Source organism: Mobula hypostoma, chromosome 23 (assembly GCF_963921235.1).
Source record: "Mobula hypostoma chromosome 23, sMobHyp1.1, whole genome shotgun sequence".
In the NCBI taxonomy this organism is placed as follows: domain Eukaryota; kingdom Metazoa; phylum Chordata; class Chondrichthyes; order Myliobatiformes; family Myliobatidae; genus Mobula; species Mobula hypostoma.
The window spans coordinates 59,374,311-59,396,214 of record NC_086119.1 but is presented as its reverse complement, the minus strand read 5'-3'; the positions used below and the strand labels follow the sequence as shown (position 1 = coordinate 59,396,214).

Sequence of the window (21,904 nt, the reverse complement as noted above, 5' to 3'; positions counted from 1 at the left end):
ACTACACTAGACTACAGACCTACCCAGGGCTGCATAAAGTACAACAAAATGGTGCAGGCATTACAATAAATAATAAACAAGACAATATGCACAGTAGAGGGCAGTAGGTTGGTGTCAGTCCAGGCTCTGGGTGTTGATGAGTCTGATGGCTTGGGGGAAGAAACTGTTACATAGTCTGGTCATGAGAGCCCGAATACTTCGGTGCCTTTTGCCAGATGGCAGGAGGGAGAAGAGTTTGTATGAGGGGTGTGTGGGGTCCTTCACAATGCTGTTTGCTTTACGGATGCAGCATGTGGTGTAAACGTCTCTAATGGCGGGAAGAGAGACTCCGATGATCTTCTCAGCTGACCTCACTATCAGCTGCAGGGTCTTGTGATCCGAGATGGTGCAATTTCCGAACCAGGCTGTGATGCAGCTGCTCAGGATGCTCTCAATACAACCTCTGTAGAATGTGGTGAGGATGGGGGGGTGGGAGATAGTCTTTTTTCAGCCTTCGCAGAAAGTAGAGACGCTGCTGGGCTTTCTTTGCTATGGAGCTGGTGTTAAGGGACTAGGTGAGATTCTCCACCAGGTGAACACCAAGAAATTTCGTATTCTTAACAATCTCTACGGAGGAGTCGTCGATGTTCAGTGGGGAGTGGTCGATCCATGTCCTCCTGAAGTCAACAACCATCTCTTTTGTTTTGTCCACATTCAGAGACAGATTGTTGGCTCTGCACCAGTCCGTTAGCCGCTGCACCTCCTCTCTGTATGCTGACTCATCGTTCTTGCTGATGAGACCCACCACGGTCGTGTCATCAGCGAACTTGATGATGTGGTTCGAGCTGTGTGTTGCTGCACAGTCGTGGGTCAGCAGAGTGAACAGCAGTGGACTGAGCACACTGCCCTGGGGGGCCCCCGTGCTCAGTGTGATGGTGTTGGAGATGCTGCTTCCAATCCGGACTGATTCCCAGTCAGGAAGTCTAGGATCCAGTTGCAGAGGGAGCTGTTCAGGCCCAGTAGGCTCAGCTTTCCAATCAGTTTCTAAGGAATGATTGTGTTGAATACTGAACTGAAGTCTATGAATAGCATTCGAGCATACGTATCTTTTTTGTCCAGGTGGGTTAGGGCCAGGTAGAGAGTGATGCCGGTTGGGACGGTACGCGAACTGCAGGGGGTCCAGTGAGAGGGGCAGCAGGGTCTTGATGTGCCTCATGACGAGCCTCTCGAAACACTTCATGATGATGGATGTGAGTGCAACGGGATGGTAGTCATTGAGGCTGGACACTGAAGACTTCTTCGGCACGGGGATGATGGTGGTGGCCTTAGCACGTAGGAACGACGGCACTGCTCAGGGAGATGTTGAAGATGTCAGTGAGAATCTCAGCTAGCTGGTCTGCACATCCTCTAAGCACTCTGCCAGGAATATTGTCTGGTCCAGCAGCCTTCCGTGGGTTGACCCTGCAGAGGGTTCTCCTCACATCGGCCATGGTAAGACACAGCGCCTGGTCGTTTGGAGAAGGGGTGGTCTTCCTCGCTGCCATGTCATTTTCCGCTTCAAACTGAGCGTAGAAGTTGTTCAACGCATCTGGGAGGGAGGCATCACCAGCACAGGCAGGTGGTGGTGTCCTGTAATTGGTGATGTCCTGAATGCCCTTCCACATGCGCCGCATGTTGCCGCTGTCTTGGAAGTGGCTGTGGATTCGCTGGGCATGTGCATGCTTTGCCTCTCTGATGGTCAGAGGTTTCAGCGGGACATTGATAGGATGCAAAACTGGGTTGAGAAGTGGAAGATGGAGTTCAACCCAGATAAGTGTGAAGTAGTTCATTTTGGTTGGTCAAATATGATGGCAGACTATATTATTAATGGTAGGACTCTTGGCAGTGTGGAGGATCAGAGGGATCTTGGGGTCTGAGTCCATAGGACACTCAAAGCTGCTGAGCAGGTTGACTGTGTGGTTAAGAAGGCATACGGTGCATTGGCCTTCATCAATCATGGGATTGAGTTTAAGAGCCGAGGGGTAATGCTACAGCTATATAGGACCCCAGTCAGACCCCGCTTGTTGTACTGTGCTCAGTTCTGGTCACCTCACTACAGTAAGGACATGGAAACCATAGAAAGGGTGCAGAGGAGATTTACAAGGATGTTGCCTGGACTGGGGAGCATGTCTTCTGAGAATAGTTGAGTGAACTTGGCCATCTCTCCTTGGAGCGATGGAGGATGAGAGGTGATTTGATAGAGGTGTCTAAGATGATGAGATGCATTGATCGTGTGGATAGTCAGAGGTTTTTTTCCCAAGGCTGAAATGGCTATCACGAGAGGGCACAGTTTTAAGGTGCTTGGAAGTGGGTACAGAGGAGATGTCAGGGGTAAGTTTTTAATACAGATGGAAGGAAGGAATTCCAGTGTGTGGTATTGTCTGCTGGTGATGGTGGTGGAGGCGAATACGATAGGGTCTTTTAAGAGACTCCTGGACAGGCACATTGTGCTTAGAAAAGTAGAGGGCTATGGGTAACCCTAGGTAATTTCTAAAGTAAGTACGTATTTCGCACGGCATTGTGGGCTAAAGGGCCTGTATTATGCAGTATGGTTTCTATGTTTTAAGCTCAGCAGGCCAGGCAGCACCTGTGGCAAAAAGTACAGTCAACGTTTTGGGTCCAAGCTCTTTGAGAGGTCCTGTGTCAGCATTTTGTGTGTGTTGCTCCTGTGTCTTATGGTCATAACAGCCTCTTCATCTGCCACTGACACATATTTACTTATCCAGTATTAATCCCATTTTTAAAAAAATGTTCTAACATTCTCCTCAATTCCCCTCAGATTGTACAAGTCACCTATTCACTTAGTCAGGAGACTAAAAATAAAGATTAGCTTTATTTCTTGTATGTACATCGAAACATACAGGGAAATGCGTTGTTTGCATCGAATCACGTCTGTGAGCATTGTAGCCCTGTGCGTTGCTTCACTTACCAAAGTAACGTGTCCAAAAACCAGCGGCCCGAACCCTTATGACTGTGGAATGTGGGAGCAAGCTGAAACACTCAGAAGAAAACCACATGGTCATGCAGAGAACATACAAGCTACCAACAGCAGTGGGGGTCAAACCCTAATCTTACAGCTAGGGTGCTGTAACGCATTGTGTTAAATGTTAAGCTACTGTCTGCCCCACACCTTACAGTGGCCAGTTAACCTATTGTCTTGCATGTTTGGGAATGTAGGCGGAAACCAGAGTCCACATTTCTCAACACTTTCATTTTTCAATAATTCCCCAACTAATCTCAGTATGTGAGGTTTGGAGATTTTGTCCTGGTACATGAGGTTTGGGGATTAACTTTGTGATTGCCAGATTAAGCAAAGTTGAAACTTTGATATTTTTGCATCTATGTCATGATTACAGATTGGAAATGTTAGCCAGTATTTTGTCCAGGAAGCACCCGAAAAAGCTGAAGTGATCATGTAAGGTGTAAAACTTCAAAACAAAATTCTGAATCTTATGTTTTTTTGTAATTTAGATAGAAAAGTTACATATCCATATTCCTTCAACTGTTTATGGCTTGTAATTATGCAGTTCATCTGGTTTTTATTTTCTGAGGAAACTTGAGAATTAGTTGGGCTATGAGAATGTTATAGCGTTTTGTTAACTTCAGAAAAGAGCTTTTTACTTTGTGAAGGTCTGATTAACATAAATCAGTAAACTCTGTGTGTGCTGGATTTGTGTTGATGTGGCTAAACAACAACTCAGTTTTTTCAGACTTCCACCTGTCTTTTAAATCAACCCATGACCTTGACCATTTCTGTCATTGTAGTTTCCTTCAGTCTTGGCCCCCTGACATTAGTTCTACTCAAAGTTTGACCTTTTGGTTATGGTAAACTTTGATATTTGCCTCCTCAGTTGTTTGGAACCTACTCTTTGGAATCTCCTCTCTAATCGTCTTGTCTCTTAGCTTTTATTTCCTTCTTTAAGGCACTTGGTAAAACTTGTCTCTTTCACCAAGCTTGTCTTTGCAGAAACTTTTGGAAAAAGATTGCCACAAACCACCTCCAACCTTCTCTGCTCCATTGATGCTTCTGATGCTTGTCAGTGAGACCAAATATAGACTGGGTAACTGTTTTGCAGAACACCCTATGCTCAGTCTGCAATGGTCACCCCAAGCTTCAGCTGTATGTCATTTCATCATCCCTTCCTATTCCTACACTGACCTGTCCGTCCTTGGTCTTCTGCACGGCTAGGGTGAGGCTCAACACAAACTAGAGGAACAACCCCTCATATTTCCCTGAATAGTCTACAATATAATTGTGGGTGGACACTGAGTTTTCCAATTTTAGGTTACACTCTCTTCTAGTGAGTTCTTTTCCCTCCTTCCACTCACCCTTCTGGTCCTCTTCCTGTCTTCTCATTGTTGTTTCCTTTCCCTCAAACCCCTCCCTCCCCCCATCTGATTCTCGTTCCATCTCTCCTCTCATTTTAGTTCACCTCTCACCATTATCACCACCTTTACTTGTCACATTCCAGCATTCAAAGGTGTAAACCTTTGTGTTCCTATTTATCTTCCTCCAGCAGCCGTCTCCAACCTTCACATTTCTCTCACTCCACCTGCTCCTTATTCTGTTGTTTCTTTGAACAAGAGAAAATTTGCAGATGTTGGAAATCTGAGCAACACACACAAAATGTGACAGGCCAAGGGTTTCGGCTTGAAACATTGACTGTACTTTCTTCCATAGATGTTGCCTGGTCTGCTGAGTTCCTCCAGCATTTTGTGTGTGTTGCTGTTGTTTCTTTAGCTGCCTTTATCAATCATCCACCTGCCTTTGGTGGCGGGTAGAGATAAGATACATTTCTACTAAAGGAGTTATAAGGTGCTCCTTCTCTCTGGTTGGCCCTGCAGGTCACCCCTGGGGAACATGTAGCACCTGCTTAGCCACCCCCACTTCCCAATCAGGGTCACATGAAACCATGGGAGCAGGTGGTGGATGGTTGTATGCACAGCTGGTGTATATCACATGTCCTGATGCCAGGCAGACCATCTCTGAAGAGCATATGATGGCCGGGGTCACCAGTCTTATAAAGACACCTCCCAGAAGCAGGCAGTAACAAACTACTTATGTAGGAAAATTTGCCAAAAACATTCATTGTCATGGAAAGACTATGATCGCTCATGTCATATGACGCGGCAACGTAACAAAATAATGACCTGTCATTGTCTTCATACTCCACTCCTCCTGTTGTCTGCTGGCGCAGCCTGCCAGTCATCCTGTATCCCTCTCCAGTCCATCAGTCGTGTCAGACTACTGCCTCATCACTCCCATCTCCATTACCATTCCTGATGCAGGATTGCAACTTGAGACATTGACAGTTCCTGTCTCCCAATAGATGGTTCTCAACCCACTGAATTCCTACAGTAGATCCAGATTCCAGCATTTGCAGTCTCTATTGGCTGTTCTGTCTTCAACAGCTTCTCATTAAATTTTATTTGTTCTGGGGAATTTACACTTGTTATGTAAAAATAACTTTTTGTTGTGTCAAATAGTTTGCTGTTCCTTAATTTGAGTAGAAATATAGAACTTTGCCAGATTTCTTGAAATACAATGAATTCTTGTCACCGATGTTGTATATTTGAAACCACCAACTCTCAGAAACTTGACGTTCAGAGCCTTAGATCAGAATTGTGAACATTTGTGTGTGTGTATATATATATATATATATATATATATATATATATATATATATATATATATATAATATTTCCACATTTATGATCATCTCTATTCTCCATGGCTTTTACCCATTATCTTAGACACTGACCCTACTCTTGGGCTTGAAACCTTTTGCCATGCAGGCCAGTGTTCCACTTTACTTATCTGTTTGCTGTATGTGCATGTTTACTTTCATTGTCTGCTGTACAAGAATACTCATTCATTTTACCACCACCTCTCCCAACTGGGTTATCCTGGTGCTGAATCTGCCGCTGGAGATGCCTGCACTGGGGCAGAAATTAACCACCGTAATTGCTCTCTTTAATTTAGAATATTAATTACTCCAGGGACCCTATCTGGTTCAAAGCATCATCTATTTTAATCTGGGAGTTCCTATCTTTTCTCTTAGTTTTGAAAATAAAAATAATAAAAAAGCTAGGAATACCCCATTTCTAACTATCTTCTTCCTCCCCATATAATATGTCATTCTTTGAACTGTTACGCCAATTGTGAGTCTTGCTTGCTGGCCTCTGTGTAGTGTGTCTTTTCATGTTCTTCAAAATTTCCTACTGCTGGTGACTGACCTCTCACAGTCCACCACTATTTGAGCTCCTTCGCTGGCCTTTCCTTGGTCTTTTAGTATATTTAGTACCAGTAACTGGCCCTTCATGGGTCTGCTGTTATTCTGGTCTACATCTGTGTACCCAAGAGGGAATAAGAGATGTGGAGACTCACAGGCCAGCCCTTCTGTTTTTTCTCCCCCCTATACAGTATCTGTGAAACATTTTGTTTCCTCTTTTTTTCCACAATACAAAGGTGGCTTGGCAGATGGAGTCAATGCTTCCTAGTTGTTTTCACGATTAGATGCCTGTGATTTGGGTGAGAATGTTGGTGGTATGATTACTAAATTGGTAGTATGGTGTAGAGTGAAGAACATTGGTTTCAACACAAAGTTACTAAAGGATCTTGATTAACTGGGAGTAAGCAAAGGATTGACAGGTAAAATTTAACTCAGGCAAGCGTGAAGTTGTGCATTTTGGGAAGTTAAACCAGGGCAGGATGGACACAGCGAATAGCAAGTCCTTGGGAACTGACAGACCCAGAGGGTCCAAGTGTGTAGTTCCCAGCAAGCAGCACACAGATAGACAGGAGAGTGAAGAAGGCATGTGGCCCATTTGCCTTCATTGGTTTGTTTGTAACACTACAGTTCAGTAAAACGTTAGTGAGGTGACACCTAGAATGTTGTCTGCAGTTTTAGTCACCAGATTATGAGAAGGCTGTGATTAACTTAGACAAGGTGCAACAAGTATTCACAAGGATGTTTCCACAATTGGAGGAGCTGAGTTTAAAAAAAGAGGCCCGGATAGGCTGGCACTGTTTTCCTTGGATGACCTTACAGAGGTTTATAAAATCATGAGCAGTATAGTAAGGTGGATCGTTATGGTCAGGATAAGGGAATCTAAAACTGCTGGACAAAGGTTTAAGTTGAGAAAGAAAAGATTTAAAGGGAACTGGAGGGCAGCTTTTTCCCAGAAACTGGTGTATATATGGAATGAACTTTCAGAGAAAGTGTTAGAGGAAGGTAGTGTTTAAAAACAAAAGCACATATCGTACAGCTACATGAATAGGAAAGGCTTTGGGGGATATACTGTAGGTCGAATTCAGGCTAATGGAACAAGCTAAGGTAGGGACATTAATTGGCATGTCTTATTCACTTGCAGATTTGCTGAACTTATTGTGTTTGTTTTTCAGGCTTTGCACTAAGTACCAACTTTTCCACAATGTTTATTTTCAATGTGGTTCGGAATATAAGTTGTTTGATAACTTTTCTTTGGGCTTGTGTATATTTCACAATTGAAAGAAATCTGAATGTGAATAATATAGGGGATTGAGATGGGCCATACTTAATGAAGTGTAGCACATTAATCATTAGTAGATCTTTTTAACCTTAACTTTATTTTTATACAAGCAGAAAAGCAAGAAGTTCATAAGTTCTTACTGAATAATCTGAAGAATGGAGGGATACTGGATCTAATGCTAAAATATTTAAAAGTTCTTGGTCAGAAGTTCTTGGCAAAATGGCCACCTAAACTGACAGAAGTTGTCCTTTTGATCTACAACAACTGGAGGAAACACTGCAGCAGTTTGCCCAATCCTATCCTGAGAGAGTGCAGCAACCAGCACATTAAGGTATTGCAATCAATCTACATAGTTCTAATAACCTTAGATATTTTTCATTTTGATTGTACTAAACCACCAACCCTTGGTATTTTATGCAAACTTAGATAGATTATGAAGACACGCAGTCCTCTTTTATTGTCATTTAGTAATGCATGCATTAAGAAATGATACAATATTTCCTCCGGTGTGATACCACAAAACACAGGACAGACCAAGACTGGAAAAAAAACTAACGAAACCACATAATTATAACATCTAGTTACAACAGTGCAACAATACCATAACTTGATGAAGAAGTCCATGAGTACAGTAAAAGTTCAAAGTCTCTCAAATGTCCCACATCTCACGCAGAAGGGAGAAGGAAGAAAAACTCTCCCTGTTATACCCGACCACAATCCGACTCTGAGTCATCCGAAAACTTTGAGCTCTGATCAGCTCTCCGACACCGAGTACTGAGCGCCATCTCTATCCGAACGATTCGACCTCCATGTCGATCGCCAACAGCAGGCAAAGCCGGGGATTTTGAGGTCTTCCCTCGGAAAGATTCCCGACCACGCAGTAACGACAACAGCGAACGAGAGTTTCAGAAATTTTTCCAGATGTTCCTCTGTGCTTTCACGTCTGTCTCCATCAAATCAGAATTGTTCACGGCCCCCATTTAACGGATACGATATCATTTTTCACCGGAGGGCTGTGCACGCACGGCGCGCTGCTTTCTCTCCTCCCGCCGGGACTTAGACTGTGCTTATGAACAGTTCCAGCGATGGTTGCTGCCACCTCATAACATACTATATGCTCAGAATAGTGGATATGCTCTGCATGATGTGTATGGAAGTGCTTTGTATTTATCATGCTGCTTTTGTTTTCCAAAGTGTATTCCTCTTTAAAGTTGTAATATTTCAAAATGAGAGATTGTTCTTTGGTCGTAACCAAATGACGAGCTTGCATATGTTGTTCAATGTTGGAATTCATTACTACTTTAAGTTTATAAGAGAGGATTTTCTACACATCTAAAAACATGTAGAAATGGAACACTACATTAGTAATGGAATGTAATATATAAAGTTGGAAACTTTGGAGGGGGGGTGGATAAAAGTATTTAATTTCTAAGTTACAGTGGAACACTTTTCTCCCTAATGTTTTTCTTGGGTTGTGTTATAACTTAAATCCCAAGATATTTCAAAGTTCAAAATACATTTATTATCAAAGTACATATATCACACAACCCTGAGATTCATTTTCTTGTGAGCATTCACAGTAAATACAAGAGAATCAATGGAATCAATGAAAGGTGACACCCAACAGGGCGGACAACCAACGTGCAAAAAACAAACTCTACAAGTACAAAAAGAAAGAGAAAAATATAATAAATAAGCAATACGCATTAAGAACATGAGATGAAGAATCCTTGAAAGTGACTCCATAGGTTGTGGGAACAGTTCAGTGATGGGGTGAGTGAAGTTATCTCCTCTGGTTCAAGAGCCTGATGGTTGAAGGGTAATAACTGTTCCTGAACCAGGTGGTGTTTGTCCTAAGGCTTCTTTCTGATGGCAGCAGTGAGACAGGAGCATGTCCTGGCTGGCGGGGATCCTTGATGATGGATGCTGGTTTCCTGCGACAGCCCTCCATGTTGTTATGCTCAATGTGCACAATACCTGTGATGGACTGAGCCATATTCACTACTTTTTGTGGGTATTGGTGCTTCATACTAGACCACGGTGAAACAAGTCAGTGTACTATAAGATGTAGGAGCAGGGTTAGGTCAAACGGCTCATCGAGTCTGCTCTGGTGTACCGTCATGGCTGATTATCCCATACTCATGCCTTCTCACCATAACCTTTGATGCCCTGACTAATCAAGAACCTCTCAAACTCCGCTGTAAATATACTTAATGACTTGGCCTTCACAGCCATCTGTGGCAATGAGCTCCACAGATTCACCACCCGCTGGCTAAAGTAATTCCTCTCGATCTCTGTTCTAAATGGTCACCCCTCTATTCTAAGGCTGTGCCCTTTGGTCTTAGACTCACTCACTATCAAACCATCCTCTCCATGTCCGCTCTATCCAGGCATATCAATATTAAATAGGTTTCAGTGAGATCCTCCCTCTTTCTTCCAAATTCCAGTGAGTTTTGGGCCAGAGCCATTAAATGCTGCTCATACGTTAATCCTTTCATTCTTGGAATCATTCTCATGAACGTCCTCTGGATCCTCTCCAGTGCCAGCATATCTTTTCTTAGGTAAGGGGCTCAAAGCTGTTCACAATACTCAAAGTGCAGTCTGACCAATGCATTCTAAAGCCTTAGCATCACACCATTGCTCTTACATTCTAGTCCTCTCGAAATGAATACTAACAATGCATTTGCCTTCCTTACTATCAACTCAATCTACAAGTTAACCTCTAGAAGATCCTTCACAAGGACTCTTAAATCCCTTTGCAGCTCTGATTTTTAAATTTTCTCTCTGTTAAGAAAATAGTCTATACCTTTATTTCTTCTACCAAAATGCATGACCATACACATCCTTACACTATATTCTATCTGCTACTACTTTGTCCATTCTCCCAATCTGTCCAGGTCTTCCTGCAGACTTCCTGCTTCCTTAACATTACCTGCCTCTTCACCTATCTTTGTATTGTCTCAAGCTTGGCCACAAAGCCATCAATTCCATCATCTTTATACTTTATTGTCGCCAAACAATTAGTACTAGAACGTACAATCATCACAGTGATATTTGATTCTGCACTTTACACTCCCTGGATTACAAATATTAAATATTAAAAATAGTTAAAATTAGTAAATATTTAAAATTTAAATTGTAAATCATAAATAGAAAATAGAAAAATGGGAAGTAAGGAATGCAAAAAAACTGAGAGACAGGTCCGGATATTTGGAGGGTGCGGCCTAGATCCAGGTCAGGATCCGTTCAGCAGTCTTATCACAGTTGGAAAGAAGCTGTTCCCAAATCTGGCTGTACGAGTCTTCAAGCTCCTGAACCTTCTCCCGGAAGGAAGAGGGATGAAAAGTGTGTTGGCTGGGTGGGTCGTGTCCTTAATTATCCTGGCAGCACTGCTCCGACAGCGTGCGGTGTAAAGTGACTCCACGGACAGAAGATTCGTTTGTGTGATGTGCTGCACTGTGATGGGTGCCAAGGGACGGAGGCCACGTTGTCACACACCTTTTGGTTTTGCCCATTACTGACTGGATTTTGGTCCAAAATATTCGACTGGTACTCAAAGGCTTATAAAAGATCCTTCCCCTTGGAAGCTGGTCTCACCATCTTTGGCTGCTGGCAATCTACTATTTGTTTTCCTACAGCTATACAATAGTCTCTGATGGATTCGGAGATGGGTGGCTGATATGATCTCAGTCATACAGATGGAAAAACTTAGGTTCTTGAGAACCAATTCAATTAAAAAATTTTCAGCTATCTGGGATCCATTTCTTGCCTACCTGGACGAGGCAGGGGGCAGATGAATAATTTCCCCCCAGCTGATTTCTCACGGCCCTCATTTGAGATTTAACGTTTAGTATTTTTGAGCACTTTGTACAATAGGCATCCCTCTAATGTTATGCCCCTTTTTTTTGCTTGTTTCATTTTTACACATGTCTGAGCTGGTATATTCTTGTTGATTTCGTTGTTTTTTTTTGAAAAATTTGAAAATTAAGTATTAAAAAATGTGCAAAAACAGGAATGCTGTAAGTGAGGTAGTGTCCAAAGCTTCAAAGTCCATTTAGGAATCAGATGGCAGAGGGGAAGAAGCTGTTCCTGAATCGCTGAGTGTGTGCCTTCAGGCTTCTGTATCTCCTACCTGATGGTAACAGTGAGAAAAGGGCATGCCCTGGGTGCTGGAGGTCTTCAATAATGGACGCTGCCTTTCTGAGACACCGCTCCTTAAAGATGTCCTGGGTACTTTGTAGGCTAATCCCCAAGATGGAGCTGACAAGATTTACAACCTTCTGCAGCTTCTTTCGGTCCTGTGCAGTAGCCCCTCCATATCAGACAGTGATGCAGCCTGTGAGAATGCTCTCCACGACTATAGAAGTTTTTGAGTGTATTTGTTGACATGCCAAATCACTTCAAACTGTCTTGGACTTTGCTTGTTGATCATAGTTGCCACATTTCCCTTTAAAATACTACATCTTTGGGATGTGTCGATCAGGTGCCTTCGGAATTGCCTGCATAAACTCCAGCAGTTGCTGTTCTGCCATTATCCCTGCTAGTATCCCTTTCCAATCAACTTTGCTCAGCTCCCCTCTCGTGCTTCTGTAATTCCTTTACAACAAAACAAAAGGCTTCGGCACTCACCACAGAGCACTCAAGCATGAGCAAAGCAACATTAAAGACACAATCTTGCAGTAACCCCAAAGACTACATTGTTCACCTGGCATTTAACATACCACAGGGTCTCTCCCCCTACCTAATAAGGGAGAAAGAATTGTCTCCATTTTCACAGCGGGCGGGGAGACATAACAATCTGCTCATTGGTTTACAGTGTTAAAAGTCCATTATGTCGTTTTCTTTGAGCTCTGTGCCCAAAGATCTCGTGTGTCTGGGCACACAGCCGTAGATATTCCGACTCCCTCGGTGTCTCCTGCCATGACACCAACCTTCGATCCACCTGTCTCCAGAACCCCGAGATTCTAGGCCTCCAGAGCTGAGCCAGACTCTTAGGTTGAGCCCTTGGCGTGCTGAACAACGGCCAGTTATGAAACCTTGAGAGCGGGTCCCATTCCACAAAGAACTGTAGTCAGCATGTAACTCCAGGTCAGGGTCTTCAAAAGAACCCTGAAAGGGAAAAACAGAGATATTAAAGATGGAGGTCATTTTTAGCTTTCTTGGCAAAAGACTTGAGTGTGCAATGCTTTTCTAATGCTTCTTTCATCTTCTGGAACTGAGTTACACCATAAGAAGCCTTTTCAGGGTATCTTTTATGGAAGTATTCAATAGACAATAGACAATAGGTGCAGGAGTAGGCCATTCGGCCCTTCGAGCCAGCACCACTATTCACTGTGATCATAGCCGATCATCCACAATCAATATCCAGTTTCTTCCTTATCCCCATAACCTTTGATTCCGCTATCTTTAAGAGCTCTATCCATCTCTTTCTTGAAAGCATCCAGAGACTTGGCCTCCACTGTCTTCTGGGGCAGAGCATTCCATATATCCACCACTCTCTGGGTGAAAAAGTTTTTCCTCAACACCGTTCTAAATGGCCTACCCCTTATTCTTAAACTGTGGCCTCTGATTTCTGGACTCACCCATCAGCGGGAACATGCTTCCTGCCTCCAGCGTGTCCAATCCCTTAATAATCTTATATGTTTCAATAAGATCCCCTCTCAGCCTTCTAAATTCCAGAATATACGAGCCCAGTCGCTCCAATCTTTCAACATATGACAGTCCCGCCATCCCGGGAATTAACCTTGTGAACCTACACTGCACTCCCTCAATTGCAAGAATGTCCTTCCTCAAATTTGGAGACCAAAACTGCACACAGTACTCCAGGTGTGGTCTCACCAGGGCCCTGTACAGCTGCAGAAGGACCTCTTTGCTCTTATACTCAATTCCCCTTGTTATGCAGGCCAACATTCCATTAGCTTTTTTCACTGCCTGCTGTACTTGCATGCTTGCTTTCAGTGACTGATGTACAAGAACACCTAGATCTTGTTGTACTTCCCTTTTCCTAACTTGACTCCATTTAGATAATAATCTGCCTTCCTGTTCTTACCACCAAAGTGGATAACCTCACATTTATCCACATTAAACTGCATCTGCCATGCATCTGCCCACTCACCCAGTCTGTCCAAGTCACCCTGCATTCTCATAACATCCTCCTCACATTTCACACTGCCACCCAGCTTTATGTCATCGGCAAATTTGCTAATGTTACTTTTAATTCCCTCATCTAAATCATTAATATATATTGTAAACAGCTGCGGTCCCAGCACCGAACCCTGTGGTACCCCACTGGTCACCGCCTGCCATTCCGAAAGGGACCCGTTAATCGCTACTCTTTGTTTTCTGTCAGCCGGCCAGTTTTCAATCCATGTCAGTACTCTGCCCCCAATACCATGTGCCCTAATTTTGCCCACTAATCTCCTGCAATCTTGATGGTTTCCTGGCTTAATTAGATGGTACAGTATTACAAATAAGACACATGGGGTATTGCTGATCTAATGGGAATGCAGTAAAACCATACTCCAGCTATGTAGCATTGTATTGAGCACTTTCTGTCGTTTCTTCTCTTTAGCAGGATTAGAATTCAAGGCTTCACTGCCTTCAGACTCGTAGAGATTGCGCTATCCATCATTAACGGGGTTAAATTAAAATAGAAAATTAACACAAACTGGGAATATCTATCGGATATTAATGAGGGCAGCTAGCTGACATGGAATTGAACAATGGTGGCGGCACATAAAGGAACAGTGAGGTGAAGATGAAGATAATTACAACAGTGAAAATTACGTTGATAAGGGTTCGGATGGGAATCTGAATGTTAGTTGGGATAGAGCTGATGTTCGTCAAGATATATAAGCATAGAAACATAGAAAACCTACAGCACAATACAGGCCCTTTGGCCCACAAAGCCGTGCCAAACCTGTCCTTACCTTAGAAATTACCTAGGGTCACCCATAGCCCTCTATTTTTCTGACCCCATGTACCTGTCCGGGAGTCTCTTAAAAGACCCTATCGTATCCGCTTCCACCACTGTCGCCGGCAGCCCATTCCACGCACTCACCACTCTCTGCATAAAAAACTTGCCCCTGATATCTCTGTACCTACTTCCAAGGACCTTAAAACTATGCCCTCTTTTGATAGCCATTTCAGCCCTGGGAAAAAGCCTCTGACTATCCACATGATGAATGTCTCACATCATCTTATACACCCCTATCAGATGGACCATTGATAGAGAGGATGCAAATGATGGTCCTCTCCTCTGGACCTTCCTTGAGAATGACTCCTGAGGCTTCTTAGTTGACACGGGTGATTCAATGGACCTCAAAGTCCTCTCCCTAAGCTCACAAAGTTCATACGTAGAAATAGTGGCCAAATTACAGTCCAAATCCCTGTCTATATCCACAGGCAAAGGGAACGAGGTGTTACAGAGTGTTCGTGCTACCCACCCCCCACCCCGGAATAAGCTTCAAGGATCGGCGTAAAGGAGCCTTTCCCTTCCTTGAGACCTGGCAGCTAGATTTCTTAAGCTTAGCAGCAAGTTTCCCAGACTGCTCGGACATCTCCTTAACTAGCGATTTCCCCCTCTCTAGTTCCTGTGGGATTCTGACCAGACAATATCAGGAACTTCATACTATTCCAGTTATACTTTATACTTTAACTCAATTGAATAATCACCCAAGGTCTCATAATCCCCAAAGATGGTTCTTGACTGCACATATGAAGTGGGAGGTCACTTTGAACAACTGAAGAGGAATCCTCGGGGTTGGCAGGTTCACTATTGGCTCTATTGCACTGTTTGGTTCCGGCCAGTGATGTATCATTGTGTGACCTATTTTCCGTAGATCTGTACAGAAAGTTGAGAGGGTGTACTTGACTTACCAACTGTTAAATTGCATGAACTCGTTCTGTGTTGCGAGTTAAGGGGAATTGTCGGGTGGTTTATGCATCCTCAATAATGTCTGTTTGATCGGTAAGGTTCAATGAGAATGCTGAGTTCCAGACACGCTGTGATGTTGACTGCTCACTCCCTGCAGAGCTATGGTTCTTCCGGTGATCCAGTGCCTCATCATTTCTTTCTTCCTTTCCTTTTTTTTTGGAAGTGTCTGTTCTACTAACAGTCGATCAGGTCTCATGCCTCAAGTTATGAAGATATGGTGCTGATTACTCCCCCCAAGAATCTTAAATGCCCACTGACAACTTTTTTCACCCTTAGGACACGTAACTGTCCCCGTTGGGAATCACAATTTTAGCTGCTACACTACCATGCCACTCGTTTATAAATCTACCTATTTGTCCAAGGTTTTGTGAACTGTCCTTGGGTAGCTTTAGGTCACATCTTAAACAATAGCTGTATAGCCCCTTTGGATATTTTACTTGTTGAAAGGCACTAAATGGAAATGGTTGCTGTTTGGTTTGACGTGTATTCTGATTGATATGAAAATTCTTGTGAGCATAGCAGTGGTGATTTGTATTTATTTTCCCACTGCCATCTATTTTGACTCAGATTTTGATTTGGGTTCCTTTAATATCAGAGAATGTACAAACCCCATTTCCAGAAAAGTCGGGATATTTTCCAAAATGCAATAAAAACAAAAATCTGTGATATGTTAATTCATATGAACCTTTATTTAACTGACAAAAATACAAAGGAAAGATTTTCAATAGTTTTACTGACCAACTTAATTGTATTTTGTAAATATACACAAATTTAGAATTTGATGGCTGCAACACACTCAACAAAAGTTGGGACAGAGTTAAAATAAGATGGAAAAGTGCACAGAAAAGTCATGCTACTGTGACAATTATAGTCACCTGGGCTCAGGTGCACTTTGGAAAACCATTATCACTCAACACAGTCCGTCGCTGCATCCAGAAATGCAGCTTGAAACTGTATTACGCAAGGAGGAAGCCATACATCAACTCTATGCAGAAACGCCGGTGAGTTCTCTGGGCCTGAGCTCATCTCAGATGGACCGAAAGACTGTTGGACCGTGTACTGTGGTCAGATGAGTCCACATTTCAGCTAGTTTTCGGAAAAAACGGGCGACAAGTTCTCCGTGCCAAAGAGGAAAACGACCAGCCAGATTGTTATCAGCGAAAGGTACAAAAGCCAGCACCTGTGATGGTATGGGGGTGCATCAGTGCCCACGGCATGGGTGAGTTGCATGTATGTGAAGGTACCATTGACTCTGAGGCGTATATTAGGATTTTAGAGAGACATATGTTGCCACCAAGGCAACGTCTCTTTCCGGGACGTCCATGCTTATTTCAGCAGGACAATGCCAGACCACATTCCCCGCATGGGCTACAACAGCGTGGCTTTGTAGACACAGAGTGCATGTGCTTGACTGGCCTGCTGCCAGTCCAGATCTATCTCCTATTGAAAATGTATGGCGCATCATGAAGATGAGAATCAGACAACGGAGAGCACGGACTGTTGAGCAGCTCAAGTCTTATATCAAGCAAGAATGGACAAAATTTCCAATTGCAAATCTACTACAATTAGTATCCTCAGTTCCAAAATGATTAAAAAGTGTTATTAAAAGGAAAGGTGATGTAACACAATGGTAAACATGCCTCTGTCCCAACTTTTGTTGAATGTGTTGCAGCCATCAAATTCTAAATTTGTGTATGTTTACAAAATACAATTAAGTTGGTCAGTAAAACTATTGAAAATCTTTTCTTTGTATTTTTGTCAGTTAAATAAAGGTTCATGTGAATTAACATATCACAGATTTTTGTTTTTATTGCATTTTGGAAAATATCCCAACTTTTCTGGAAATGGGGTTTGTATATAGTATACAACTTGCAATTCGTGCTCTTCACAGACATCAATGAAACAAGAGACCCCATTAGAATGACTGATAAAACATTGAAGCCCCGCTAACCCCCCATCCCCTCACTCTTTGCAGAAGGAGCAGCAAAAGCATCAATCGTTCCTCCCACTCACGCCAGCAAAAGCACCAACAACGCCCCCCCCAACCGCCCCACCATGCAAGCAATAGCAAAAGTCCCCAGAAGCCTTGATCCATTTGAAGTATTTTTTTTAATCTTCTGATTGGAATCCAAATCAGTATCTGGTTCAGCATGTTCTATGACATCTCTGGTGCTTAACCGGTCTTCATTCATCAGCCTGGACTGAGTAATCAAAAGCATCTCCATTTGTAATCATAGTGTCGCAGATCACAGATCCTTCAGTTGTAGGCTTTGTTATTGGATAGCAATAGAGTTCAAGTATTTTATTTTTAATACTTGTTAATGAGCCCAAAATGTACTAAAATTGGGGAAATATTTGGGGGAAAATACTTGTGTGACTGTTTTGATGCTGTTTAACATTCAGTTAAATTAAATGACTAACTGATATCAATGCTTTTTTTTAGATACTGTATTTTCATCATTTTTTAAAATAAGTAACTGTTCTGTGCATAATGGCTTGAACTCTTTTTGCATTAGCATACTTACTTTTTCACCCTTTGTTTCAGGACATGATGGTGATGTGCCTAATATGTATGGAGCTACAGCTCGATCAGTGGCTTCTGACAAAGTCAAAAAGTACCACAGGTATGGACCACTTGAAAGGTTCACAATTTTAGGTTATTTAATAAGCTTCAAAATTTACAATTCATGGCACTCCGTTTTGTAGGCAACCTTTATTAGATGACTGAATAAAGATTGCTTCTGAGACCTGTTATATTAAAACTATTGGCCTCAGTTGCTTACTTTCGTAACTACTCTTGAAAGATTATTCATTAGCTATGGAAACGTTAGGATGTTCCAAAATGCTGTATAAATGTGTGCTCTTCAGCAGAGGGAGTGAACAGAGCAATGACATTCCTGGGCTATTTCTGCACCAAGGAAAATTCTATGCAAGATAGAACTAACTGCAGAAGAACTATAGAACTAACTGCCTAAGAAATGCAGAATTTATCTTGACTGCTCACCCCAGAAGAAAACAAAGGATTCATTTTCTCCCCCCAACAATTTTCAGTGAAATTGGTTGAAGGCCAGGCATCCAAAGAATGTGAACTTTTCCTATTTTGATACAAAGACGGCACAAAACACATTGGTTCAAATTTCAAATCAGATTATGTTGATTCACTGCCTTTTCATGTTGAACACTACTATATCCACTTAATAACATTAAATGCTTCAAGTAAATCTGTCAGGAGAAAAATAAAGTAGTTACTGAAAATAGATAGCCAGCCAGTCTTGAGCAACGAACAGGAAAGACAAAGTCTGCAATCTCAGACCTGTACCTTGCATTAAAATCTAATGCCAAAATAGGTACTTTAATATGGATAGCAGCACATAAGAAGAAACTGATGTGCTGTTTACAGTTGGGAATTATTAAGTTGTATTTACTGTAAACTCTTTAATAGAAAATTAGTTTATAAAATTAATCTGAGGTTTATAAAATACTGTGGCTTTTGGGAGAAGGGACTTATTTTAAAGATGTCATTATGAAATGTATATCTTGGGCAGGATGTGAGGTAATGGTTTATTGTTTGTTCTATCCGATTGTCATCATGGTCAAGATAGGGATTTTCTTTTTGTGTTAAATTACCGCTTTGTGTATTCAAATTCCATTTAGAGCCAGCCAATATTCTTCAAGGCTGACAGTGGGTCAGTGGGAATGATTTCCTTGTTTCAGACAACATTTATTCTTGCAGCTGCAGAAAGAGAAGGGGGAACAGAAAGTCCTAGAAAGCACGTGGAGGGATTTCACGTAGGTCGGCGGCTGTTATTTAAAAAGGGAGCTTCGAGAACATTTGTCCATTGTACATGACCTATCAGCAGCTATAACTGCAACACCAATCATGAGTTAGATGGCAGGAAAGGTTCAGGGATAAAAGGGAGACACTGCCTAGTGGAGCAATCATTGATGGAGTGATCTGAGGCAGAGTGGTAGGGCTTTGGCTCATTCGGCCTTCGATAACGGGTCAAGGCGAGGTAAGTTACCTGTGGGGAATAGAAACAGGAAGTATATCTGTGAGGCCAGTGTTCTGTACTGGGTGTGAGATGTGGGATGTCCAGGAGACTCCCAGTCTCCCGGACGGCCACATCTGTGCCAGATACGTCGAGCTGCAGCTAGGGACCAGGTTAGGGAACTGGAGCTGCAGCTCGATGGCCTTCGTCTGGCCAGAGAAAGTGAGGAGGTGATAGAGTGGAGCTATAGGGAGACAGATGAGTGGTTAACAGTCAGGAGAGGGAAGGGCAAGAGTCAGATACTGGAGAGTATCCCTGTGGCTGTCCCCCTTAACGATAAGTACTCCTGTTTGAGTACTGTTGGGGGGACAACCTACCTGGGGGAAGCAACAGTGGCCACGGCTCTGGCACAGAGTCTGGCCCTGTGGCTCAGAAGGGTAGGGAAAGGAAGAAGGCAGCAGTAATAGGGGACTCTATAGTTAGGGGATCAGAGAGGTGATTCTGTGGATGCAGGAAAGAAACACAGATGGTAGTTTGCCTCCCAGATGCCAGGGTCCGGGATGTTTCTGATCGTGTCCATGATATCCTGAAGTGGGAAGGTGAACAGCCAGAGGTCGTGGTACATATTGGTACCAACGTCATAGGTAGGAAAGGGAGGAGGCCCTGAAAACAGACTACAGGGAGTTTGGAAGGAAGTTGAGAAGCAGGACCTCAAAGCTAGTAATCTCGGGATTACTGCCTGTGCCATGTGACAGTGAGTATAGGAATAGAGTGAGGTGGAAGATGAATGTGTGGCTGAGGGATTGGAGCAGGGGGCAGGAATTCAGATTTCTGGATCATTGGGACCTCTTTTGGGACAGGCGTGATCTGTACAAAAAGGACAGGTTGCACTTGAATCCGAGGGGGCCAAAATTTTGGCAGGGAAGTTTGCTAACGCTATATGGGAGAGTTTAACTAGAATTGTTGGGGGGTGGGAATTGAACTGAAGAGACGGAGGAAGGGGAGGTTGGCTCACAAATAAAGAAAGCTTGGAGACTGTGTGACAGGGAAGGTAGGCAGGTGATAGAGAAGGGATACACTCAGACCAATGGTTTGAGGTGTGTCTATTTTAATGCAAGAAGCGTCATGAACAAAGCAGATGAGCTTAGAGTGTGGATCAGTACTTGGAGCTGTGATGTTGTGGCCATTACAGAGACTTGGATGGCTGAGGGGCAGGAATGGTTACTTAGAGTACCAGGCTTAGATGTTTCAGAAAGGACAGGGAGGGAGGCAAAAGAGGTGGGGGCGTGGCACTGCTGATCAGAGATAGTGTCATGGCTGCAGAAAAGGAGGAAGTCATAGAGGGGTTGTCTACTGACTCTCTGTGGGTGGAAGTTAGGAACAGGAAGGGGTCAATAACACTACTGGGGGTTTTTTATAGACCACCCAATAGTAACAGGGACATCGAGACAGATTTTGGAAAGGTGTAATAATAACAGGGTTGTTGTGGTGGGACATTTTAATTTCCAAATATTGATTGGCATCTCCCTAGAGCAAGGGGTTTAGATGGGGTGGAGCTTGGAGGTGTGTAGGAAGGTTTCCTGACACGATATGTAGATAAGCCTACAAGATATGTAAATAAGCCTACCTGGTCTCTCAGGTCTCTCAGTGGGAGAGCATTTTGGAGATAATGATCACAATTCTATCTCCTTTACCATAGCATTGGAGAGGGATAGGAACAGGCAAGTTAGGAAAGCGTTTAATTGGAGTAAGGGGACATATGAAGCTATCAGGCAGGAATTTGGATGCATAAATTGTGAACAGATGTTCTCAGGGAAATGTATGGCAGAAATGTGGCAAACATTCGGGGATATTTGTGTGGTGCTCTGCATAGGTACGTTCCAATGAGACGGGTACCATCAGACCCTGATGGTAGGGTTCAGGAACTGTGGTTTACAAAGGCTGTTGAAAATCTAGTCAAGAAGAATAGAAAAGCTTACGAAAGGTTCAAAAAGCTAGGTAATGATAGAGATCTAGAAGATTATAAGGCTGGCAGGAAGGAGCTTAGGAATGAAATTAGGAGAACCAGAAGGGGTCATGAGAAGGCCTTAACGGACAGGATTAAGAAAAACCTCAAAGCATTCTACAAGTATGTGAAGAGTAAAAGGATAAGATGTTAGGGAATAGGACCTATCAAGTGTGACAGTGGAAAAGTGTGTATGGAACTGGAGGAGATCGCAGAGGTACTTAATGAATACTTTGCTTCAGTATTCACTACAGAAAAGGATCTTGGCGATTGTAGGAATAACTTACAACTGATTGAAAAGCTTGAACATATAGACATTAAGAAAGAGGATGTGCTGGAGCTTTTGGAAAGCATCAAGTTAGATAAGTCTCCAGGACCGGGTGAGATGTACCCCAGGCAACTGTGGGAGGTGGGGGAAGAGATTTCTGAGCCTCTGGCGAAGAT

The 21,904-nt window shown here is 43.0% G+C and overlaps 1 protein-coding gene across 4 annotated transcripts in view; it reads left to right on the top strand.

The window, feature by feature from the left end:
• The window catches only part of cabin1 (calcineurin binding protein 1), a 693,325-nt gene that overhangs the window by 98,292 nt on the left and 573,129 nt on the right, over positions 1–21,904 (top strand). For 2 of the 4 annotated variants that reach the window (XM_063031768.1, XM_063031766.1), the window contains exons 11-12: positions 7,644–7,861; positions 18,012–18,090. In XM_063031768.1, the coding sequence (XP_062887838.1) occupies positions 7,644–7,861; positions 18,012–18,090 (297 nt within the window). Of the gene's footprint in view, positions 1–7,640; positions 7,862–18,011; positions 18,091–21,904 lie in introns of all 4 variants that reach the window. The other 2 variants (XM_063031767.1, XM_063031764.1) reach the window with 1 other exon arrangement.